At 37.5% G+C, this 26,736-nt stretch overlaps 1 protein-coding gene across 1 annotated transcript in view; it reads right to left on the reverse strand.

The window, feature by feature from the left end:
* si:ch211-186j3.6 (neural-cadherin) overlaps nucleotides 1-26,736 on the reverse strand; it is a 285,750-nt gene that overhangs the window by 133,155 nt on the left and 125,859 nt on the right. Inside the window, exons 8-15 of the mRNA XM_053492457.1 lie at nucleotides 23,312-23,484; nucleotides 19,911-20,079; nucleotides 18,779-18,949; nucleotides 18,393-18,565; nucleotides 14,549-14,716; nucleotides 10,616-10,865; nucleotides 7,459-7,586; nucleotides 2,122-2,308 (exon numbers count right to left, since the gene is read on the reverse strand). Coding sequence (XP_053348432.1) covers nucleotides 2,122-2,308; nucleotides 7,459-7,586; nucleotides 10,616-10,865; nucleotides 14,549-14,716; nucleotides 18,393-18,565; nucleotides 18,779-18,949; nucleotides 19,911-20,079; nucleotides 23,312-23,484 — 1,419 coding nt within the window. The remainder of the gene's footprint in view (nucleotides 1-2,121; nucleotides 2,309-7,458; nucleotides 7,587-10,615; nucleotides 10,866-14,548; nucleotides 14,717-18,392; nucleotides 18,566-18,778; nucleotides 18,950-19,910; nucleotides 20,080-23,311; nucleotides 23,485-26,736) is intronic.

Here is a 26,736-nt window from a genome sequence, read left to right on the forward strand (position 1 = left end):
TAAGTATTGCGAAGTCCTTAAAACGAAACCATGAGCAGCGGCTCATTTCTCTCGTGCAAATCTGTGCTTCAGCGCTTCTTGTGAAAAGGGGGAAAAAACCTTCTCTCCCACTTCCGCCGAGATGGAAACTATCACTTTAGAGCGTATTAGTTGTTGGCAGAGGTGGTAACACGCGCGGTCTGATGAGCCGTGAATTTTTTTTTTATAATAATAAGATCCCCCAAACGCTCAAAGTTAGACGACAGGTTTCTGTCGGGTGGCCGGAGGAGGGGCCCCAATGATGGCCCCTCCCCTTCTTGGCAACTTTAATGATGAGTTAAATTTTTCATGGAATAGGTCCACACTCCCCACCAAGCCGTGTATCTTTTTCAGCCAGCGGGTCAGGCTGGTGTTGCCCTGCACACAATGGCTTTGCAGGCATGACAGGCTGACCTACTGAGAGATCTGAGCACTGGCAGATCTGTCGATGACGCGGTGTTTGCGGAACTTATTTTTCACCGAACCACAGATTATTTCTCTGTGCCACCAAGCAGATGGCCTGTGCTCACCACGGAGAGACAGCTGTGGCCTAACCTCACGAACATCAAGGACGAGGATCACGGATCGCGTCTTCCTCCTTGATGTTCCCATCTCGCCTTCCGGCCTTTTTGGCGAAGCCGTGAACACTGCTGCCAGATCTATGAGCGGGCCTTTGTGAGGTTTTCCCCGCCGTGTTCAGGGGTCAGGATTGTCAGCCACCCAGTCCTTCTCGCCAGGCGTGAAGCGCAAAGGGTGTGCCAAGCCTAGCACCCCCTCGTAGATTGGGACGGGACTCGCCGCGCCTCGCAGTCAGGGAGGCCGTGGTTCAATCTCCGCCACCACTGGTGTTTCGGGGAGCAGCGGTCTCCAGCAAAATGTTAGGTGTCCGGTTCCATTCTGCCGTGTTTCAGTGTGCAGAACATCTAATGCCCCACTAGTTACATGTGCTAATGCATAGAGGTCCTATGTGTTCGTGAAATTAAATCCTTACAGAATTAGTGCGTAAGCATGCATTAACAGTGCCAGTGGAGCTTATCACAGCCTCAGTCAATGGGGAGTATGGATAATATTTTTGTCCATGTGATTTCTAATCTTGTGAAATAGGTCATCTTTTAAGATTGTGAACTTAAAAAGTTGAATGAGAACTATCAATGTGAATTAGTAATTTTGATGTGTGTGAACAGAGCTTTGAGATCTTGAGAAGGATGAGCTTGCACAAAAACTGCTTGTGGCAACTGCAACAATGAACCCTTATATACAGTATATAAAAGTGAGGTATTGGTTTGTTTTTCCACTGTAGCCTCAGCTTTTTAGCAGTAGCAGCTAAAATCTTTAAAACGGCCAATCTGGCATTAATAATGATGCCATAATAAAAGAGAATAAAACCACCACATTTTTTCCCTTTCTGATGCAAACCTTGTTTTTCTGTGCTATACTCCTGCTACATGATTGGGTTACTGGATAATTGCATAAATGTGCAGGTGCATTAATCCCTGGTGTGAAGCTCGTCAAATTTTGAAATATCTGGAGGTTCTGATCAAAAATAGCATTTGTTAAACATCTCATAATGACTCACTCACTGCGGCTAAGTGCATATTGTTTCAGATTTACAGCAACACCAAAAAAAGTTTGCCTAAAGTCTTAAAATCCTCAGCAATAAGGGGCTAATGAGAAAATGGATGACATGCTGAGGCCTAGGAGGCTCACTGTGACTCATGTGGAGTTTAAGGCTAATTAGTACAAGTTTATCATCATATCAAGCATGTATACGTTTAGATATACAGTATGTCATCACTCACCACTTCTGAGTAATTTCTTCAGATGCTTTAGTGGTTAGGGTTCTTTTTCCTTGGACATAAACTACATACTGTAGGGAATAAAACCTCTCCTATGCTTAGGTGCAAAACTGATATCTGTCACTCCCATCAGTTAATGTTAACCCTTGACTCATTAGAGCTACATTCAGACATCACAGTTCTATGCAGTCCAACTTCTACTCCGTTCTAAAAGAATAAATCAATAGCTTTAGAGTAGTCCGACTAAATGGACCCAGACAACTTAGCGCAGAGGTTTGTCTGAGGAAGCGGGCTTGACTGTCCGTACCAGAATTAGGCTGTCCATGCCTTCCTGGCCTGGCAGACTCCCAGCCATCCATGGAGTTTACTTCTAAAAGATAAGAACCCTTAGTTTCCCGGTCAAACACGGCTTCCGTGTAGATGGAGCCCAGTTCCGAATCAATGCGGAAGAACTGATAGTCTCCACTCCGGTCGTTCAGCAGGGAGTAGGAAATCTGAGAAAAAGAAATAGAGAGAAATGTGGATAAAGCAAAAAAAAAAGCAAAAAACAAATGTTCAATGATTTTCACAAGTACTTAACAAGTAAGAAAGTAAGATTTATTTACAAGCAATGGTGTCAATCGATTATAAATTACTCATAGTCATAGACTCTAATTAAACACAATTTAAAAATACTCAGATTTACTTGCATCATAAACGTGCAATGTGGGGAAAAAGAAATGCATAAAAGATTATGATGTTTTATAATATCTCAAACATTAACATTTAACAAATGTTAAAATAAAATCTCTTGAATGGTAAACTGATTGCACCAGCACTCATATTGAGTCCTGTCCGTTCATATATTAGTGACCATGTACGGTATGTTATCTCTTTTCCAACTTGTCTACAATAGCGTGTGCATGGGCAACATGTCTTGTATTTTCGTAAAAATAATTCCTATTAAAGAGAGCTCGAGCACACAACATTTGTTTTATCCAACCTTCCATGTAGAAGCTTTTTATAATAACACTTGCGGTTTAACACACCTGGTGATGTTTCCATAGTCATCTTTTATAGTCGATTATGGGAAGCCATTATGGTCAAACTTGGTAATATGATCAATTATTTGATTTATTATTGACAGCTCTATTGGCAGCTCTATTGGCTTAAACCTATTTGTTGATAATACATGAAATGGTTTAAGAAATAAAGTAGCATAATTAATTTTTAAAAATGGAACAAGAAAATCAGAAAATATTCTATCAATACTTCTTTAATGCAGGCAAATGCAAGTATATTTTAAGACAATATTTAGAATGTCGGTTATCAACTGTCCCACATGTACATGAAAAAAAAAAAAAATAGAAACCAGACCTCGACTTTAAAAACAATTGTGTGAGCACGCTGCGGATTTCATCAATTATAAGGACAAAAATAACTGGACAAGAAGCCAGCTCTTGAGTTTTTTCTCAAAAACTGTTTTCCAAGTGCCCTAGCCAATGCCACAAACTCTGACAGCATTCACTTTCTAAAAATGTACTAATACTTTCATGGCAGTTTAATGGCATAAAAAAGGTTAAGAGGATGAAAAGACATGGAGACTCTTTCCACAGCATCTGACAACCCCAAGTGGCAATTATTAGGTAAGGAGCAATACTATTACAGCATGTCTTGGATAATAACTGGTGCCCTGCCAGCTGATTTAGTGCAGAAAAACAAATATAAGGGACATGAGATAATATAATAAAAAGCTTGTAGGGGAGTCAAGCTTAAACGATAAGCAGCGATCTCCAACTGTTATAATAAAGATGGCAGTCTGAATCATACATACAGTATAGTACTTAGCAAATACTGTGGTTACTAATACTATACTGTATATTCTAGCCCATAAACGATACTCATTATATCTAAATATGGCATTGCATGACATCTGTGATTCAGCGTGCTGGTTACAAGGTTACTCAGACAGCAATTACACAGCCAAGGACAGACTCTCTCTACAAGCTAAAGCCTTGTCATTCCACAAGTAATTCTATTTAAAAGGTAAAGCAGAGTCAGAGCGTAGCTGCTGTTATGTTATGCCCCTGTTGTGGATTTAATACTCAGTTGCTTTATGCACACTGTGTAGAATTTCTGCTAGGCAGACCTACAGTAGGACTGAAGAATGATAGCACTGTCCCCCAATCTCTGCAGTAGAATAGATGTAAATGGATGGATGCATGTGATGAATAAGCCTATGACAAAGCTTTTTACTGACATATCGGTCATTACTCATGCTTTATGAGCCTTTTCTGATGAGTTAGTGGCAATTTCCCCCATTTTCTCAGTAAAAAACCTTCAAATTGTCATCACTTTAAAAGCAAAGCCAAGTGAAATGAAAGGCTTTGCTTTATATTATTGTACAGTAAAGCAATGCAAAGTATGATATAAAAATTATAAAAATCATACTTTTGTGGCAGTTTAATGGCATAAATAAGGTTAAGAGGATAAAAAGACTTGAAGACTCTTTCCACAGCATCTGACAACCCCAAGTGTCAATTATTACAGTACAGGTGAGGATGCACATGTTAATTCCATGTTTTTCCATGTAATTCCATGTTTAAATATTCAATACTGTGATGTAGATTAAATTGAAAAATTGGGAACAAATTTGGCACACACACAAAGTGCCTAAGGATACAATTTAAAAATGTGCTTGTTTATGTAACAACCTCAGCAGCACCTCATTTCCCCTCTCGTCTGTTTCAACAACTCTGCAATCACCATCACCGGTATAATAATCAACGGCCTGGTCATCTGTTATCATCTGCACCTGTTTCTCACTGGTTCAAGTTTTTGTATGTTTGAAATGTTTCCTTACTTGTACAGTACATTTCTTGAAGCTGGTCAGGTGCAGAGACTTTACTTATAATGAGAGCTTAAAAAAAAAAAAAGTCTGGAGAACTATTTCTCAAGACTACATAAAAAAATACAGTAAAGTCTGGCTTTGTCGAAAGTTTTAAGAACTTTGCACAGAACTGTATGTACTGCAGATATATTCATTATGAGGATCTGATTAAAACATGGATTAAACCCATAAAGGGTTGCATTCAAAAGGTGGCTTCACTTTGGGACAGTATAAAGAAGGTACTGTAAATAAATTGAACTAAGAACATTCAGGCAGTAATATACAGTACTAATATTTCAAATATTAGCTGCACGTAGATGCGCAAAACGTATCACACTGATTCAATTTGTTCAGTGTGTTTGTTACTGCAAAAACCTAACAATAAATCTAATTAAATAAATAAATAAAAAAACAGAATACCCATGAATTCTGCTTATAATCTTTTTATAGGCTTTTTATATGGCAAACTGTAATATAAAACAAATTTCCACCATTGTATTATTAGGTTCTAATTTTGAGAATTTTCCAATTATTTTAAGGTACTACAGTGTAATTCCATTAAACTTTCTCATTACTAAAACTTTGTAAATTGGAGATGTTTGTCTTCAAATGTTGGAAATGAGCTTCTGCTAATTTAATACCTGTCCTTTGGTTGCATTAATTGGCACACACAATCACTGTTCCCAAAGCGACTTTCCGACTGCAGATGCTAAATTAATCCACTGTATTTGCACTGACACTGCTCTGTAATTTCAGGTAGAAACGTGCTTATTTGCATATTTATAAAGGCAACCACAAAATAAATAAATAAATAAATCCCTGTTTTAGCAGTCTGAAAGATGCAATTCACCATACACCGCTGTGTGTAAAGCAGCTGAAGTTTGGTCTTTGTGTTATTAAGATCAAGGGGCTTTATTTAAGTTGCAACGATGCCCTTTTGTTATATGTAAAATAATAAAGTGACTGTATTACACTGGACAGTTTATAAATTAAAGTGTTGATCTACTGTATATATATATTTATATATAAGGTCTGTCCAGGAAGAATCCAGTCATGTCGTCGAGCGACCCATTTGTGCAACTTTGATGTAACCTGCTATCGAATTAATCTATATAATATTAAATATATTATGTGGCCTAGCCCCCCAGGTATATGTGTGTGTTTGCATGTTCTTCCCATGCTTGGTGGGTTTCTTTTGGGTACTCCAACAGTTCAAAAACATGGAGATTAAAGGTTAACATGCTTGTTGAGGCCTGTAGGGTCTGCGATCTAGCTGTTTTTTTCCCTGCTGAGCATTGCACGGTCTGACCTTGAGGTGAATGTGCTGGGACGACCACTCTTGGGAAAGTATTGAATCTTTTTCACTTCTGAATAACTTTCTCAGTGTAGAACTTTGAACTCCGAGTAGTTTGGAAATGGTTTTATAACCCTTTCCAGATTGATGTGCTTTTTTTTTTTTACGACTATTGCTTGTACATTTTCCTTCTGGCGCTGTGTTGTTTACACACACACCTGAATGTATGTTTTTATAGAGGTCTGCACACCTGCTGATGATAAATTAATTAAAGGCTGGTGATTAGCAGCACTTGGCTGCGACTTGCCCTCTTAAGTCCTGTGAAAGCAGTAAGAGGTACTCGGTGTTGCCCACGTTTGTTACCTAGATAATAGCATGGTGGTAAAAGGTGGATGTTGTTGTGTGCCTAAGGTTGTATTTGTCTAATACTGAGGCCTGCTACGATAAGATTTTTATTATGTTTTTAGATAAAAAAAACAGTAAAGAGCAGGTACTAGCTTTTACACATGAGCCTAAATCTGATATATAAGTGACTGCATGTCTGTCGTTCAAGGAGATTATAGCTTTTACTTTCTTTGTACACACGCATAAGAGGAAAGTAGTACAAAAGATGCAATTTTTTTTCTTTAGATCTCATTGACTCCAAAGGAGGAATTCATTTGAGATGCAGGAAACTGAAATTATGTGATTTATCATAAACTGTGCTGTTGCATAAAATCCATAAGTAAAAAAAAAAAAGTTAACTCTGTACTGAAATCTCGTTTTCTAAATATGATATAAACATTCTCTGTCAACTTGCATGCCTACCACCCTTTTACCAGGTTAAGTTTGTCTTAAATCAACTGCAGCGTGTTAAAATTCACTTATACCTCTTCAGCACTGTTATTTCAGCTGTAAAAATATTAAGTAATCCCAGTAAAAATAATTGGTTTGGTCTTTCCAATTAATATCTATTGGTGCTGGTGTTTGTTTACATTAAGCAAGTAGCGCATTAGTAGCTTAATTTGAAGTAGATTATTAAATCCGTCACATAACTGTTCAAACCATCACTTTTATTCCACAGTTTTTATTTCATTTATGGTGCAGATTAAACTTTAGACAGATATCTAAGTACTGCAAAAGTACCATTAAACTCTGCCAGTTTTGCTTTGACATGATCTGCCACATAACTGCTCATAACTTCACTTCTATGCAACATTTCGATTTTGATACCACTGAAGTTTCATAAAATTCTGTTCAGCCAGTTGTGCATGATGCTGTGATAAAATCTGGATGGACAGCACACAGACAAACAGACAGAAATGTTTCTGAAACTGGTTTCGGGTTCTATGATGTACTGTATGAAACGTATAGACATAGTTAAAAGATTGAGTTCTGACTAATGCACAGACAAAACCGTTCTTTCATTTTTTATAGATAGCTTACACTTTCAGATTAAAACTATATGCAATGAATAAAAGTTTGATAGCTTTATAATGTACCTTTCCATTTAAGCCCAGATCGAGGTCATTGGCAGACACCTGCAGGACCAGAGTCCCAACCTCAACCCCTTCTGTCACAGAGGCCTCATAAATAGAGGAGGTGAAGAATGGAACATTGTCATTCACATCTGTTGAAAGAAGCAGGCACACGCTGTAATGTCGCAGCACATTTAACATGGATATTAATGTTGTATAAGGAAACACTTTATAGAAAACAAGAATAGGCATTTTTAACGGTTCGTCATGACCATGACATTTTTAACTCATTTATATCCATGGGAAAAAAAAAAAAGTTTAGCAAAAGTATAACTGCAAAAATGATTTTAGTCTTTCACAGGGATCCTAGTCACATGTTAAATACACGACTTTAATTATTGTTTACTATTGGCTAGCTGCATGGCTTTAGCTGCAGTTGTTGCCACACTTAAGAGTGATTCATCATCTACCCAAGGTGTATTATTGACTCTCTTTAGCTGCCAGGCACAATAGAACAATCTGACCTTGTACTGTAGTGAAGAGGGGAAAAAAAGAAAAAATAAATAAATGAAATAAAGCATAAATATAGCCCTTATATCACAGAAAACCTTTTCAAAAGAAAAGATATGTCAAAGTCAGTAGAACTTTAAATGGAATTTTGAAAATGTCAAACAGGGAGTGTGTCAGTTTTAGTTTTATTGCCATGCCACAGTTTACAGTTACTAAGTAAAGTTTAAAAGTGCAATTATTATGTGCCATAACATTATGATCACTCACTTAATATTAAGTAAGCCCCTCTTTTTTTAAGCCTCCTTTTTGCCACAAAAACAGCCCTGAGGCCTGGACTCCATTACACCTCTGAAGGTGGGCTGTGGTATCTGGCACCAAGCCATTAGTGGAAGATCCTTTAAATCCTTTAAAAGGTGCAAGATAGGGACTCCATCGATTGGGCTTTTCAAGCACATCCCACAGATGATTGATTGGATTGAGATCGGGAGAATTTGGAGGACAAGTCAATGGCTCAAACTCATTGTGTTCCTTAAACCATTCTTGAACCATTTTTGCAGTATGGCAGCATGCAGTATCCTGCTGAAAGAGGCCACTGCCATCAGGGTGCATGGTTTCCATAAAGGGGGTATACTTTATCCGGTGGACATGCCTTCTTCCAATAGTGCACAGGAAATTTAAGCATGTGCCCCCGGCCATCCTCATGATGTAAAAGCAGACCAGACCAGCTTTTTCCATTGCTCTGTGGTCCAGTTCTGATGTTCACATGCACATTGTGGACAGTTTGGCAGAGGACACAAGTAAGTATGTGCACCCTAAGTGGTTGGTGGCTACAAAGCCCCATCCACAACAAACTGCAACAGTTTCTTTCAGAACCAGCATTAACTTTTTAAAGCATTGCCAGCCTTTTTTTCACACTAGTATCAATGAGCCTCGGCCACCCATGACCCAGTTCAATGGTTTTCCTTCCACTGGTCACTGGTTCAATGGTTTTTCATCCATGTACTGTTCCACTTTTGGTAGGTCTTGACCACTGAAGATGAGTAACATTCCACACCAGCTGCAGTTTTGCCATCACAATTTGGCCCTTGTCACAGTCATTCAAATCCTTACACTTGCTCATTTTTCCTGCTTGCAGCAGGTCAACTTCAGGGACAAAACTTCCAGGTGTCATAGTATCCATGTCACCAGTCAGTAGTAATAATATTATGACTGCTTAGATGTATAGTGTATCTTAAAGGAAATTATATGTATTTTATATATCGAATATGATATGCATTATTTGTCACAACAAGTGTGTGTACTGTACTGTATGTGTGTGTTTCCTCAGTAATGGAAGGGAAGTAGGAGGAGTGAAATTTAGGGCAAGATCTTTAATGGATTGAACGATCCAAAGCACTAATCGCCATCTGATGTACTTCTAGGTTTTTAATTTTCTCCCAGCCAATGTCGTAATCCATGAATTAAACACGAGGTCCAAATCCATTACAGCTTTCTCTCTCTCTCTCTCTCTCTCTCTCTCTTTCTCTCACTGTCTTACGCTTTCCTATGCCACTAGTTGTGCTTTCAATTGCAGAAGGAGGGCATGAAAAAGTGAAGGAAAGGTTTGGCACTGATCTGCACAAGGTGTCCACTTTTAAAGGAGAAGCACCAGCTAAAAGCAACCTCATCATAAAGCTCTTATTGGATTAATATTAGGCAGGGGTGGAGTGAGGGTAGGAGGATCCTCAATCAGTATTAGAGTGCACTCATAAATGGAACAGAGCAAGAGATTCATGCATGAGTTGCGCCCAATTATGGCTTTGGGGAAGAGCCAGTAAATCACATAGGATGGCGTAGAGATTTCCTGCAGTGGAATTAGAAATGCAAGGCTTTATTGAAGAAGAGAAAGGGATTGAAGAAGAGAAAGGGATAAGCAAGTGGTAAAATGCTGGATTGCTTTTCAGGTTGGTAAGTGTAAGTTCATGAGCTGAGAAAGTGAGTTAAAATAAGGGATTAAAGTATGTCAGGCTTTCAATAAATACTTAGGAGGATTAAAGCTATAAGAGAAAATAACATAATACTAGATACCATGTTTTGCAGAATAGTTTATATTAAAGTCATGCATTAGAAATCAAAGGGTGCATGAGTTGCATTTTTTTCCATTCATACCCATCATCTCTACTGATACATTAATCTATTATCCATCCACCCATCCATCAATCCACCATCCATCCAAGCTATTCATATCATGCCATCAATTTATACATTATTCATCAACCTGTCCATCCAACAAATATTTATATTAGTATTTTGATACTAGATGCTAGACCTCATTAAGACCTTTGGCTTAATCTACATATAGTACTGTACACCTCTCCCCAGAATATTAAAGTCAATATCAGACTACAAATCTGTAATACAGTCATATGAACTATTTTAAATATTAATGCATTTATTTAGAAATATATATATATATTTTTTTACCTTCATTTTTGTCTTAGTATTAGAAAAAACATTATGTGACTATGTTATTATGTTTGGCTAATAAAGATAGCCAAAGGAAAAATAGATATTGATGCTGCAGTAAATGTCGCACCATTTTTGTCATTGTCAACTTTGTCATTCTTAAAATCATCACGTGTTTTGGCGTTTGATTGTCATTTGCGTCACACAGAGATGAAGGTGATTTTACCTGTGAGGTTGACATACACTGTTGTAAAAGCAGCTAAAGGCACGGCAGCAACGTTCTGAGCACGGACACGGAGCATAAAGTTGCGTGTCGTCTCATAATCCAGTGGCTCAGCCACCAGGATGGAGGCAGATCCGTCCTCTCGGTTGGGAGTCAGGTAGAAACGTACAGGCATGTTGGTCTCAGGTACCAAGCCATCCTCCAGGTTATAGGTCACTCGGGGGTCACCCAGCGGAGAGGTGGCTTTCACTGTCTATACAGCGTAGAAAGAAAATCTACATTAAATAAGGCAAATTTCTTTCCTTTTTTTACATTTCTGAGCCACAGATAACTCTAGTACTGTAGGATTCTAAGTCAAATCACAAGATTTAAGCAAGGCCCTACATTCTATCTGTTTCAGGGGCGGTGCGTTCTGTCTAACTCTGACCCCAGCTTCCTAACTGAAATATGTGAGAAAAAAAATAATTTCACTGTGTATGAAATCCTATTGAATGTTGAGCTTAACATAAAAAGTGTACTTTGTAGCCAGTTAAAACCATGCAGAGCCTAGATGTTTAAAAAACTGACTAAATATTTTTATATTTAACATTTGTGTGTTCAGACATCCCTAAAAATCTGTGAAATTGACAGATTGCATCAGATTGTGGAACATTTAATAAAGGTAATAAAGGTGCTAAACTGTACCTCTCTTGCTGCTGTGGTAAAATCATTATTGTTATTTATTTTATTTTTTTTGTATTTAAAAAGTATGTATTTCCTATTTAAAATGTTCCTTCGTTGTATCTTTAAAAGAGCTACATAATTGGCCCATAATTACCTTCTCGTTTAAAGCTTTAAAGCTACACTACATGGAACTTTTTAAGCTAGAAACTTGCTAAAGGTGCAAAAAATGGATATGACAAGGAACGCTACAGTTGATTGAACTTTATTTCTGAGTAGATTGTTTTTATTGTCTTCCATAGCTTCTTTGGTAGAATTACTGGAACACTTATTCTGTCTGATTTAAAGTGCAAAAAGAAATCTGTGTCGATGCCCATTATAGCCTTAAAGTCATAGTGTTCAATTAGAACAAGACAAGCAATTCCATTGCTGATCTATTAAATATCCATCAGGCCTCATTGCATTCTCTGCTAACAAGAAAATCTAGCATTTATCCCAATGATCAATTAAGCCAGAAACAGCAAATCTTTTCCCCCCGTTTCTATCCCTTTAGACTTCATACATTTAGTATAACATTTGTCCATTGTCTTTAAATTGCTTTAAAAGCTTCAAAAAAAAAAAAAAGGGGGAAGATCCAGAAAATCAATTTTCAATGCACATTTAACTAAATGAAAAAAAATCATCGTGAATAATAAAAAGGCAGTTACTGGCCAAGTCCAGTGGTCAGGAGGTGGCAGTTCACTTAAAATACCAGACTGCAATCCCCAGAGACACGAGCACCTGGCTATTCTGAGATATGCAAAAAAAAAAAAAAAAAAAAAAAAGGTATATAGGCTATGTGTGTGCGTGTGTGTGTGTGTGATAATAGGTGTAAGAATGGGCTAAATAAAACAATGTAGCCATTTTGTCTTTAGTCTTGTCATTGATTTAAATGGAGGTAGATGCTCCTGTACGCTGTGTGTGTGTGTGTGTGTGTGTGTGTGAGTGTGTGTGCGCACATGTGGGAATGTAGAATGTGTGGGAGTGTACTTCTGTGCATATGAGAGAGAGTGTGTGTGTGTGTGTGTGTGTGTGAGAGAGAGAGAGAGAGGGAGAGAGAGAGAGAGAGAGAGAGAAGATGTACAAGCTCAGAAAGAAAACCAAGGTAGCTGACAGAACTTGACAGCACAGAGTAGAGTGCCTGGGAGTAAACTCCCGTGTCAAATAACCATCTCAGTTATAGGATCATTTCATCCAGTCACCTGAGAGATGCCACAGTATATTAAATGCAGATCTTATGAGGTAGTGTTTAGAGCAAAACAGGAATCTTGTTGAGCTTTAACCTTATCGGATTTGCCATCTCACTGGTGCAATAAAACCCTATGTAGTTTTTAGAGATTTACTGCTCTTCACCTCTTTGACTAAAACAGGAGCAGTTTGTTTCCTGTGATTTTTTTATTTATTCATTCCAGAAATCTTTCAAAAACCAAACAGGCCTTGATGTAGTTTTTTAAGTTACATAAAGCTTAATTTATAGAAGGTCCAGTATATCAGGTATATCATGCACTGTATGTGACTATTACTTTGAGGGTTATGGCAAGTGAAGAGGCATATGTATGTATTTCACATTTTTGTCAGATGTCTGAAATATCCCTTTAAACATTTGCGTAACTTTTTGGTAGAGCATACTGAAAAATACGTTAACTATAACCTGTGTGGGACATCTCTACCACTCTCTACCTCTCAGTTGAGGTATGCTACAGTATGCTAAGAATACATGAGATGATGTCTGTATGGCTTTGTAGTCTACCATGGGATATAAAGTACATCCAGTTTCCAAAAACATTTTAAATTATTGCACCAGTAATAACAAAAAAGATTAGCATTTCATGTTGATATTATATGTGACCTTTAAATAAATTTTGTTGTGTTTTATTTTTTTTATTGTAAATAATTTGATACTTTTATCATGAAGCAATATCGTGACTTTTTGGTAGAGGCCAAAACTGGAGTAAAAAATAAATAACCATTGACTTTTGTTATATTTGCCCCAATTAATAAAAAAGTTTTTTTTTTCTTAATGAAGATGTTAAAGGGATATTACAGCGTGATCTCACACTCCCAACTGCATTTCTCATCACACAGGAGAAACACCTTTTTTAATTATAGCTCACTTAATTCTATGACAAAAATCTGTCCCCTGGGTAAATAGATATGTGATACTTTGTATATTGTATTCCTATTGTACTTGTTCTAAGTTGGTTTTAGTCATGTTGTGTGTACATTTTTCACCTTATAATGTTACATTATAGTTATTTGCCTCAAGCATGGCCATGACTACGCATTGTGCGTAATTAATAATTATACCACAGTTAGTTACGGCTGAATAATCTAAATAAAAGAGAGGTATTATACAACAGATAATCATAATACCTCTGGGATGTTTAACTATATGTACCATTCCACATCACATGTGTTCTCTTAATTATTAATTACACTAACTGTTGGCTGCAGGGTAAAAGTAGGTCAGTACCGTCTGCAGCACTAGAGAAAGGAGAGGGCAGCTGCCTGCCAAAACCTACCCTAAAAACCAGTCACGAAATCACTTAAAGCAAAAAAAAAAAAAAACACATCTGATAATGTTGTCCTCTTAAACAACACTGTCTCCCTAGTAATTGTTTCTTTGTCATTCCTATTCGCCTCTAAACCATCCTTGTTGTTCTGTTCATGGCTAACGCAATCTACACAGCAAACTAGCTAACTCCCAATCAAGGGCACTACTTGGTGAGTGGAACAAGGGTTTGTACACACTACATAGCATACTTACTTTCCATTTAATGCTATTTGGGTTTTAACCCCAAAACACCAAAAGTTAGCTGATGATTTAAAGTGGAATAAGTTGACATATAAAGTAAATCTTGTTAATTTCTCAAACCTGTCCACCACCTTCAAGGTTTATCCTCCTCGCCTTTTGGCTGCATAATACTAATAAGAATTTCAAACTACTTTTCCCCACTGTCAATAACTTGACAATAACAATTTATTTAATTTTTTTGCAGCTTAAATGCTAGTTTTTCCAGTTTGTTATATCTTCAGCACTCGTGCTAAGATATAGTTAGGCTCTTTTTGCCAATAGTTTGTTTTGGCTCTTTATGCTAATAACTGCATCTCAGACATCAGCTGTGCTGATATTCAGTACAACAGCACTCCCTCTTTTATAATACTGCTTAAATAACTGTTGACTTGAATGCAAATTGTCTATGCATAGTGCATTCGTTAAAGTATGATGAATCATACCACGATGGGAGTGTCTCGGACAGTGTTCTCTGGTATGACCATTTCGTAGCTTTCCTTCTCCCATTGAGGAGGTTGATTCTTCACATTGGTGATGGTGACAGCCAACTCAACAGAGCTACTTCGGTTCCCGCCATCTGTGGCTATGATCTCTCTGGTGATGTAGGTCCTCTGCAATCAAAATAGCACAAAGCATTAAAGCCTCCTAACCAGCACTGTATGATGATGATGAACTCATTTTGGACTAGTCTATAAAATGTTCAGTAATGTCTGAACACTTATTTCTTGTGTCTTTTTAAGGAACGTGGTTTTAAGCATCTCATCGTTGCATTTAAACACACATGGTGAGTGACTAATAATGGAGCCGGAATACTGCTTAATCATAACTTCAAATGGTTGTTTGCATGTGCGATGCTGTGAGCTCGGTAGACAGAGTGTGGGAGAGGTGAGCGTGGAGAGAGCCTGCACCAATCCCAGCTGATGTGCCACTTTGACTTGTATTAAAAGAAGTGTGTGTGTGCTGTCTGATGTAATGACAGCCAAACAAATTCAGACTGACCTCTTCACACACATACGCTTCATCATACACCCTTGGTAGTCATGGAAACTGTTCTAACTGAGACTGCTTCTCTAAGGGGCCTTCATACCAAACGATTTAATTTACTCTCCTTTCATCCCTATCCACACACCTCCCACCCGCTCTTTCACTCCTTCCCTCCTGATCATCACATTTAAATAATTAGGCTTTTTTTTTTTTTGGACTTATCATCAAATAGCATTAATTAGATGTATTAATTAGTATGTAAAAGAGCTATACTTAAAGGTCGGGGCAGTGAGATTTATATTTGGCAAAATTTACCTCACACTGCAGCAGCTGGAAATATAATCTGCTCAAAGTTAAAATCTCTCCTGTGGAATTCTTGTGGTTTTATAGGATCAGAGAAAAAATATAAGGGTAACCAAGAACATCGGCTAGTCAGGACTTGGATGTGTCTCAGCTTGCTTGTGACTCTTGTTGCCTGTCTATTCTGAAGGCTTTCCATCTTGTACAAGCATTAAGGCATTTTTGCCTGGACATGTGTTCTGGATGTAGGGTTTCAGAGACACTGAATCATAAATCTCAGATAGCTTGCTAAGTCACGTTTAGATCTTTGCCTTTGTTGAAGGGGAAGCAAAAAAAATGCAACAGGAGTATAAAATATTCTATTTGTGAGAATAAAAGTATTTACAACATTGTATTGGGATCATTTATTCAACATTATTCCAACACCATGCAGTCAAGGTTTGTTAGTCCAACAAACTTTGAAACAATTTTGCTGTTGTTTTTCTTTTAGAATGCTCTTTCTCAGCAGGGTTTGGCCATTGGCTGGAGATCAAACCTGGGCCCTCTGCATGGCAGGTGAGAACACAGCCACTAAGCCGATGTCGCTAAGTGTGTAACACTGCAACCAGGTTTTGACAACCAAACATTCCTGCTGAGTTGTGAGCCTTTAAGCTGCTACTGTTTTTCCCCTCTTTTCCATATGTTTGACTGACCTTTGCTTTTGCACTTTGGGCCATCAACAAATCCACTGGTTGCTGCTAGGGGCAGATTTCCCAGGGCCATAATCTTTTATGTGGGATGCATGTCCGACTGCTCATCATGTAAAAAGGACAGCAACTCATCTCTTTTGTTATGTCAATAATTTGTGTGAAAGGCATCTAAGCAACCTCAGGTTTCTCAACAACTAATATCTCATAGGATTCTATGTAAATCCCTACACAGACTTTCTATCTCATGGAAAACAATCCATGTAGAGCTCTTATGGAAAATATAAACTCTTAATTATCACAATAACAACAACAACAACAAAAATCTTAAGAATCCCTTTTTGTCTGAGTGTGCATTCTAAAGGTTTTCCTTGATATCGGGCAAACAATCTGGCTATTACATCACAAATCCAAGCCTCCTCTTTACATTAAACTGAATTACTCTTTAAATCACTATGTGCTGACAGAGTGGGATTTAAATCTACTATATTGGATTTCATCAACCTGGCGCATGTTTACTGAACACACGTTCTAGCTAATATATCTCCACACTAGTAGACAGTATGTTGGACAAGAGATCAAAGTGAACTCTGCTGGAGAGAAATATTCATGAATGTTATAAAACCTACTTACTATACATTGTCCCTTAACCAAGCAAAATCAATTATATGATGAAGATTCTGTATATTCTGTATTTTTCATAACTGTCAGCAACATTATAAGTGTTATTGTAAACATTATTAAGGTGGGAGGTGTGGTAAGACATACTTGTGTGATATCCAATCAAATCAGCATCTCTGATCCCCTTTACGAAAAAGCGCAGCACCGTGATGTTTTTTATAATTTCAATAACAATCAATCCTCTTTCGTCTCCATTTGTGCTTGTACAGTATAATAAAAACCAGCTGTAAGCCAGCAGGACCAATTATTGTTGTTTTGGTTGTATTGTTGTTGGAGCACTTTTTGCTCTTATATATTGGCAATACATTTGTGAATCTAATTAGTTTTCTTTAGGATTTTAAGGAAGTCTATTAATTATGTTTTTTCATGCATAATGACCATGTGATCTTTTTGTAACAGGCTGGGAAATAAGCAAAAAATAATAATCTTCTTGTAGCTAAATTTTAATAACAAGACATTTTTTTTAACTTACACTTTTTTTTTGTCTTGGTGTAGCTTAGTACAATCTCTTAATGTTAGTATTAAACAATACTACATCGAAAAGCTGTCCAAAAGACTTCAACACTGGATGTCAGTACGATGCATGAACAACTGAATTTATGATATAGTCATAGCTTGATATTAGTTATAGCTTAACTTTATTTACACAATTAGAATTAACTGATTTATTTGCATCACATGGGTATGGACAAACAATGATGTAAAAAACAGACCCCAGAAAAACTAAGTAAGCAGTTTAATTTTTATTTCTGGTCACCAGATGTTAATTTAAGCATGGGATCAGCTATCCTACAATTTGTACTGTATACTGGAATAACATTACTTTATTGCACCAGAAAAACATATAGAATATATGTTGGATATATATAGTAGGAAACGTTCTGAACATTATTTAGATTAGATTAGCGTTTAGATTATTTTTGAAGCAAAGCGACATAACTTCTGTAGAACTATTCTGTAAGAAATGGATGAGGATATTTAAAAGTCTACATCAAGCCAAGAAATTACTCTTCTATTATTCTGATCTTTGTACTAAAAGACGATAACAAAGGGCAATATATACAGTGTGTGTGTGTGTATATATATATATATATATATATATATATATATATATATATATATATATATATACATACAGTATATATATATATATATATATATATATATACATACAGTATATATATATATATATATATATATATATATATATATATATATATATATAAATATATATGTATATATATAAATATATATATATATATATATATTTTTTTTTTTTTAACCAAAAGTGGATTTCATAAAGCATCAAACATTCTCCAGCACAGACCTAAATTAGTGCCTTAATTTTAAAGCATGAAAAAGTAACGAGGCAAGAAGTGGAAAAACTTGGCTCACACTCAACCAAATTAGCAATATGCTGGCTTTATACCAACAAATTAAATCTGTATGAGAATAGACCTCATATGTAAAATGCCTTTCTGTAGCAGGGCACAATTTCAATTTACTGTACCTTCTCCCGTAAGAGAGCAATTCATCTTTTCCCTAAACCTCATAGATGTATATCTCTCTAACCTAAGAGATTTGTGTGTGTGAGTGTGTGTCTGTGTGTGTGTGTGTGTAGATATTAGATACAGACCTGAGAGATGGGCTGGTTGACGTAAACCCAGCCCGTAACAGGATTGACTCGCAGGTATTCTGGCTGCTCTTTAGACATGGAATATGTGATAGCTGCGTTGGTGCTGTAGTCATCATCATGTGCAGCGACTCGCAGGAAACTGGTGCCAATCATGGTGTCCTCCCTCAAGAAGTCTGTATGAAGGTAGACCAGAATACAAATTATTTTAATCAGAGCCATGGGGAAAAGGTGTGTCGTTACATATTTTTGATTTGTATGTTCTATTCAAACTCTATCAAGCCACGAGGTCAAATGAAGTTCACTTCAAGATTAATTCAAAACTTGTAGGTTTATCGGAAATTCAAAAGTCGACAGGCTAAATTAAAATAAGGAAATGGCCTGCTTACACTCGTAGCGCAGGTTCTCGAACTTCGGGCTGTTGTCATTCTCATCCAGTATGAGGATGTTGAGTTGGCAGATGCCTATGAGAGGATCTGCTGCCTGATCTGTAGCCGTGACCGTCACCGCGTACTCCCTCTGTCGCTCCCTATCGAACTTCCTTGCAGTCATGATTGCACCTTATTCGCGTCAAAATAAAACAACATTATGATGGTGTCTAATTAAACTGACAAAATAATACTGGAAAATAGCACAGGAAAAGGAATCTGAGAAGCCATTAATCCTTTCTGTATAATTGGTTTATTGCTTTCACAAACCCAATATTCCCTTCCAGACTGTGTAAGCTTTCAAACTTGTTCTCTTTTTTTAAATCTATTTAAATTTATTCATTTTTGGTAACTGGTTTATGCTGGTTATTGAAGACTGAGTGTGTTGAAGCAATACCATTCACAGCTAGAGACAAATGACAAGGCCAATCCATTCACTGGCAGGTTTTTTTTGAAAGATACGAGAAAACCCTAGAACCTAAAGGAAGCCTAGAGCGATATACAGGAGAAACACTCCAAACAGACCCGAGGACCCTGAAGCTGTAATGTGGCTACCCTAGCTGGTGCGCAACCATATAATTCGTCTTAATGCTTAAATGCATAACTGAAATTAAAAGCCATAAGCCGCAAGTAGAACAAAGCTCCACCCATAAACCTTAATATTCCTTTTCACACAATTTAATTGGAATAAAGAAATTCGAAATGTCACACATTTTTTCCCCATTCCTCTTTCTTTTGTTGCAAATTGCTGAAGGTTGGATGTATAATAAACGTTCAGGTTTCATCAAGCATTAGATTTCATTAAAGATGTCGAGATGAGTTGCTAAATGGCATCTTTTTTTTTTTTTACTTTAGAAAGCTGACATGTTTTAAATGGCTGTGATTAAAGTGAATTAGTGTGAACTTTCGGATTCATGAAAATGCTACAATTCAAGTGATTTCCAAGTGTCAGATCATTAGAAAGAAAAAAAATTCTTTTTTGTCAACAATTAAAACAGAATCCATGTATGTATTTTGCACAATTACCACAGTATGGTAATGAAAATGGACATTTGTCCAAAAATCATTTGATCTAGCTTAATTTTGGAAGCACCTGTATCAGGATCGATGTTAAAGGCCGGCACCGTGCTATCTTTGTGCATGAAGCCATATGTCACTTTCCCATTGGCTCCCTCATCAGCGTCTACGGCGTGTACCTGCAGCACGAACGTCCCTGCCGGCTTATTTTCTGGAACAGACGCCATCTCCTTATAGTGCTGACACTGAGACACGGAGAAAGAGATGGTAAAATAAGTTGGAACAATCTGCACTAATTTGAAGCTACAATACAATAAATACAATTTTCATAGCCGCTGTAGTCGCATAGCTAGGAATTCAACTTATTTAAAGAATAGATATAAAAATAAAATGCTGGAAACTATGGGTAAAAAAAACAGACAACAAAAAATGAAAGCAAGGAGCAATGCAGAGAGATAGAATTACAGACTAGGGAAAGCGAAAAAAAAGTGAATGAGGAAGGTGAAGAAAGTGGGAAGCTGAGGTTTATGAATCTGTTCTGTAGCATTGAGATTCATCAGTGTTGTAACTGAATCGTCCTAGAATCAATTCCATCTTGCTGAGTCCTCTGATACTGCTGAAAGGAGCCACGATAATTCAGCCGTCCTGGGCTGCACACACACCAGTATCAACTTCATCAGTGCAATGCGGAAACCATCATTATCTACACCTTATATGAAACCCGGAGCACAGCAAATAAATAGACATAATAAATAGGATGAAACAAAGTAACAAACAAAAACAAACTACAATACATTTCCACACTGGCAGTTTGTTGAATAAATTAACTAAGAAATGGGCTTGATATGTTTCTGTTTATTTTGTAACAAATTGGTAAATCTCTTTTTAATGCCGTTTTAATCTCAGTCCAGGTTAGTAAGAGTTATTGTGATAGCAGGCCTTAAATAAAAAAAAAAGGCCCAAACCCTGAATCCACACCACATGAGAAAAGAAAAACCAGTAAATCCCTTTTTTTCTACCCCATCATCCTTTCCAAGTAGCAACAGAGGATTGTTCCGAACAAAAACGGAACCCCATGATGTGAGATTGGCTCCATTGCTGAAAAGTTCCCCTATTACAGACGTTCTTGCACCCAGTCAAGAGTTGGTTCTTATAGAACCCCACACCAAAGGGGGGCATGCAGTCAAGAATAGAAGAAGCGGAGGAGACAAGGTTAATAACACAACATGAAGCCATTTTTCTCTCTCTCCTGCTGGTTCCTGGCAAGTCCCATGGAGAGCAGAAAAGTCAGAAATCCAACCAAAGAGTAAAAAAAAGTTTAAAATAAAGAGAGTCGCTGATCAAGAGATAAAAATTGATATTGTATGAGATAGTTTGACTCTGACGGAAACAGAAGGAGAAGTAGAGATTGAGCGGATGGACTGAGTGAAGAGAAAAGAGATGTCAGCCTGAACAGTGGTATGAAAGCATTATTTCTCCTGCCTTTTGGATATTTTTTGCTTGAAAGTCTTTTGGTCAGGAACGGAACACTGAAGCTCTTCAAGCCACTTCATCTCTCTTGCTGCAGTTCAGGAAGTGTAGAGACACGTCTCCTGCCTTCTCGAGAAAGCAGTTTGACCTCTCTTTCAAAAAGGGCTGACGCTAATTTACCTCACTTCTCATTGAGCTGAACTCAGGAAGAACGTTTCACAGCTGCAGAAATGGTTCCGCGGTGTTAACGCTCCCTGAAGATCGTCTCCTCACCTCAGCACCCTCGTTTAAGACCTCCTGAAACCCCTCATCTCATGTTAAATTGAGACATTTTCAAGCAGGTAAGCCCAAGGTAATTTGGCAGACATTTCACACGTTAATTAAAAAGAGCCTGAGATGATCTAGGGCTAGTGCAGACTGGCTGGCTAATCACTTCTCTAGAGGATAGATGGACATAGAGGCTGCAATAAAGATGGGCTTAAAAGGATGTCAGATAGAGGAAATCAGATAGAGAAATTGACTACATGCTGTGGGAGTATACAGTGGGCTTAATTAATCTGAGTCCGTAATAAGAATAGTTCTTAATTGATAAGCTGTTAAAAATATGTTGGCTTCTTAGACATCTTGTATTTTCTTTAAGTAAACGAAAAAAAAGAAAAAAAAATTTTGCCTGCTTTTCCATTCAATGAAAATTTATATATTTATTGCTTGTTTACAAATGTCTGGATAGGCAACTACCATGACTTTATGGTGGCAAGAGTTAACATTTAAAACCTATCCAGCTATAAATAAAACTATTTTAAGTAGTTACATTTAGGGTCATGCTGCCACCTTATGTTCCAAGTCATCTTTAAACGTTTTTAGATGTAAAATAAATAAATAAATCATGCAAAAGGTTTTATTTTTTCATTTATTTAAATTTAGTGAAATTCCCATATATTCTAGATTAATTAAACATAAAGTTAAATATATTTTAAAACTTTTTTTATTTTTAATGATTACAGCTTACAGCAAGTAAAAATAAAAAATATTGTGAAATATTTAATTTTGAGTTTAAGTAAATTAATATTCATATATATATATATAAATATATAAAAATAACATGTATGGATCCAGTCCATGCAACCAAAATCTTTATTGATTTCCTACTGTGGTAAAAAAAAAAAAAGGTGCACAAACCACAGCAGGTTTAAGAAGACAAGTAGTGGTGCGAGCGTGGAGTCATTGCAGAGGAAGAAATGAGGTCCGAAAAAAAAAAAACATCCTTAATGTCCATGATGGGAGATCACTTAAAGGCTAAGTGTAACAAAATAATAAAATAAACAATAGTAAAACTCACAGTTATGTTTAATGGTGAAAGGAAGAGCACTTGCACACTGACAATGCAAAGAGAACTCAAAGGATTGGAACTAAACAGCTGTGTAGCCGTAAGAAAACCACTTATCAGAGAGGCATAAAGAATAACATAAAGAATGAAATTTGAAAAAAAGGTCATATGGTCTGATGAGACCAGATTTACCCTGGCACAGAGTGATGGAGTGATGTACCCATCATGCTCTAGTGCCTACTATACAAGCGTTTGGGGCCAGATTAATGATCTGAGGTTGCTTCTGGTGGTCAGGTTAAGGTTTACCAATGTCATGTGTGCAAAAAATGATGTCAGCTGACTACCTCAACATACTTAATAACCAGGTTTTTCCATCATGGCATGTTCCAAGATGAGAACACCAGGATTCATTGGACTGAAAAGAGGGTTCAGGGAGCATGAGACATTATTTTCACATATGGATTGGTCACCCAGTCCAGACCTTAACCCCACTGAGAATCTTTTGCATGTAGTGGAAAATTCTTTACTCAGTGGTCTGACTCTCCCATCTTCCATCAAGCAAAAGGCTTTTTTTTTGTGTGACTTTTGGCCGAGCAAGGCATATGTAAATATAAAACTGTTAACTTTGATAGTTGACTGCAAGACTATCCAGCTAAATACTTAAACTTAAACTTAGATACCTTCTCAAAGATGGGCTTGTTGTTGTTTACGTCATCCACTCCCACAATGACCTGGGCCGTGGCTGACAGAGACTGGGGTCCTCCAGAGGCATTGTCATCTGTGGCTGTGATGTTTAAGATGTACTCCACCCCCTGCAATTTTGGAGGGGGGTTGGAGCGAAGGCGGATGAGCCCTAAGAAATAAAAAAATGTCAGGTGGCTTTTAATATGCAATGTTTTCCAGAAGTAGAACCTTAAAAATATGAAAAGCCATTGGTAGTCAAATCCATCCTGAGTGACAAGAGAAAATCAACAGCAGTATGTTGATTCAACAGTAATGGAATATGCACTCGATTCAATCTTATCTAATGAAGATGTCTTTGTAAACAGCATCCAATAAACATTTTGCCTTTGAACATCAATATCAACATATGTTCATTTTAAAAAGTTCTATCCTTGTTTCTTTTCCATTATCTGAAAACACTGTTTTATAGCTTCTGTACCAGCTACTGTATACATAAAACATTCCTGTTGTTTTAGTATTGTGTCCTATTGTGTTCTCTCTCTCTAGAGCATATTTTCCTGTTTATTGCCTAAGGGGAGTAGTCTTGTACTACACATCTATACTGTACATCTGACCCTCTGATCCTTTCTGGGAGTTTTGCTTACAGTCAATATACCGAGATTTGATCTTTATGCCAATGCCGGTAAGGCTAGCATAAACCTTGTGACCTCTCTATAACTCAGCACACACAGCATCTCTGCAAAACTTTGGAGAGTTTTAAATTTTCAGTTGACACAAAGTTCCCTGATGTTATAGGTGTTAAACACATTCAATGAAAACAACTTACTGCAGTTGAATTAGTTGAGCCAATGTGGCCACTTCAGAGCTTTTGACCCCCACATGTTTTCTAGTTCAACAGCACATTCTTACATGTCTAGTTATAGTGGGCTATAACAAAAAATATGACAGTATATATCTTTGATAGTGGCAAAGAACACATCTTAATTTATTTCGGGTTTTCATAAATCAGCACAGCACAAACTTATACATACAGGGCCAAAAATATAGCACATCTACTATTTGGTCACATATTTGACCACCGTTTTTGGCAGAAATGATCGAGTTTAATTAAATTTGTTGGTGTCCTGAAATGGCCCTGACGGCCCTGTACAGGGTCCAAAAGCTTGACCTTAGCCTGTTTTATCCATTTCACAACCAGCTTTGATGTGTGTTTGGAGTCACTGACTTGGTATAACTAGTTTAACTGTAGACAATATTGCTGGTGTTGCAATAACTTCCAGTTCAAGTCAGGCTTGTACAGTACCTTGTTGGTTCCTGAGTTGTTTCTCTTAGCTAAGGGTGAAAGATTGGGCCTTTTTGGCTACAGCCCCAAATAACCTTTCCCATTTTATGTTGGCACAGAGAATCTACAGTATTAGATGTAGTCAATCACGATAAGTAACAGAAAGTTAAGATGCCTTGGGCTGTCATGAAATTTCTCATAAATGAAGGTGTATAACTGATTGCAAAAGACTTAAAGCACATTATTTTTTAAAGAAGGCTGTACATCCCTGAATGATGATCCTGGCCGAGGTGGCTTAGAGCCCTCTGCGGTCAGTCCAATGAATATTCAGGGAGGGGAATGTCTGGTCCTTGAAAATCAGTGGATAACTTGTCGGCAACTTGCAGAAGAGATGCAGCTGTCTGTTGGAACTGTACAAACAATGATTCATAAACACCCCTTGCTCATTGAGTAACCTCAGTTGTATCAATAACAGCTGGGAGTTATTGATATATGCCTTGTACACTCCTGGCCTCACTAAAAGTGTTTTTGGCCATTAAAGGAGTTCCTGGGAGGCCAGCAATTCAGGCCTAAAGCAGGCAGTCTGATCCTGGCTCTGGTGTACTTTTCTGGTGAAAACTTATTCATTTAAAAGTATCCAACCACTAGTAACATGCTGGGATAAGTACATTAGTGTAGCGGGGGATTGTATTGAGAGGTAAATATAGTATTTACTCTCATAACTATGTTTTGTTTTTTCTGTGCAAAATGTACAAAATGCATATCTTGTTATCCCATTATTCTGTTCTAGCAGCATTGGTGGCTCAATGGTAGGCTTGTTGTCTGCCAAGCAATTCCTAGTTAATGCCTAAACCATCCTTAAGTCACAGAATGGGAGGTTCCTTAATAGGAGCAGGTGAACGGTGTTGTAGCAGCTCATTCACGGAGAACTGTATGGCAGATATTGTTCGTAATATACGACCATTAATGAATTGTTCAAGAAAATGGACTGATATTTAACATACAAAGTATTATAATCGATATGGTAGGGTATTTGCTAGGTGAATGACACACACTGGGACATGCTACAGTATTACAGTAAAATCAACTTCAGCTTTGTATAGGACCATATTACACCACTCTAGTTCTGATTATTTTTTCATAAAAGCAAACACTATCATGTGCTACTCTTTACATCTGCAATGCAGTGTATAATGTGTGGGCTGCTGTTTCCCCAATATTGAGTTACACAACATTAGTTGTGACATCAGGACTCAGCTTAAATATGACCTATATGACAACTCTAGACATTTCCTCTACTCTCCCTCAGCCTCATCAGACAATCTGTATTTAGCGAGAGAGCTGGATGCCTCCTATCTGCAGCTCCCAGCTAAAGCACATTAAAGGGAGCCCTACAGCTACTGAGGAATCACATTCACCTCAGGGCCGTGAATTGATTCTAATGCGTTGTGTTAGTTCTTTTGTGGCAAAGCTTAAGGGGGGAGGCGGGGTGGGGGGGGGGATGTGTAATCAATTCTAATTCAATCTGAATTACATCCCCCCCAACCAATGTCAAAGTGCAATGAGGTCTGCCGAGGCAGAAAAGAAAAAGTGTGCGTGTGTGTGTGTGCATTGTTCCAATGACATACAGCTGTACCCAGCTTATACAGATGTGGTCTTTAAAAACGCGCGTTTTCGGAAAAGGGATCCCACGACTTACCGCGAGTGCGCGCGGCAAGCTGTGAAAATGCCCTTCAATACCTGTAGGGGGCAGTCGTGTTTCAGTCTAAAGTATTGTGTGTCTACTGAAGCCGAAAAGTGTTATGTCTCTTAGGCGCCCATTGACGGCAAGCGACAGAGCTCATAAACGTGTCAAGCTCAAACTGTTATGTATTTATTCATCATTTTCATTCAGAATTATTATTATTATTAGAAGTAGTTCTCCAAATTTATTATTATTATTATTATTGTAACGCACCCGCGCGTGTGCAAAAGGACTACAAAGATGTATGACGTTAGCCTATATTTACGCGCTTTCAAAGCAGACGGGTACTGGTGGCTCAGTGGTAGGTGATTCGCCCGCCATGCGGGAGACCCGGGTTCGATTCCCAGCCAGTGCTATTCGCTAAAATACCACGATATAGCCATTACATTATCAAG

The sequence above is a fragment of the Clarias gariepinus genome, chromosome 3, assembly GCF_024256425.1.
Source record: "Clarias gariepinus isolate MV-2021 ecotype Netherlands chromosome 3, CGAR_prim_01v2, whole genome shotgun sequence".
Lineage (NCBI taxonomy): Eukaryota > Metazoa > Chordata > Actinopteri > Siluriformes > Clariidae > Clarias > Clarias gariepinus.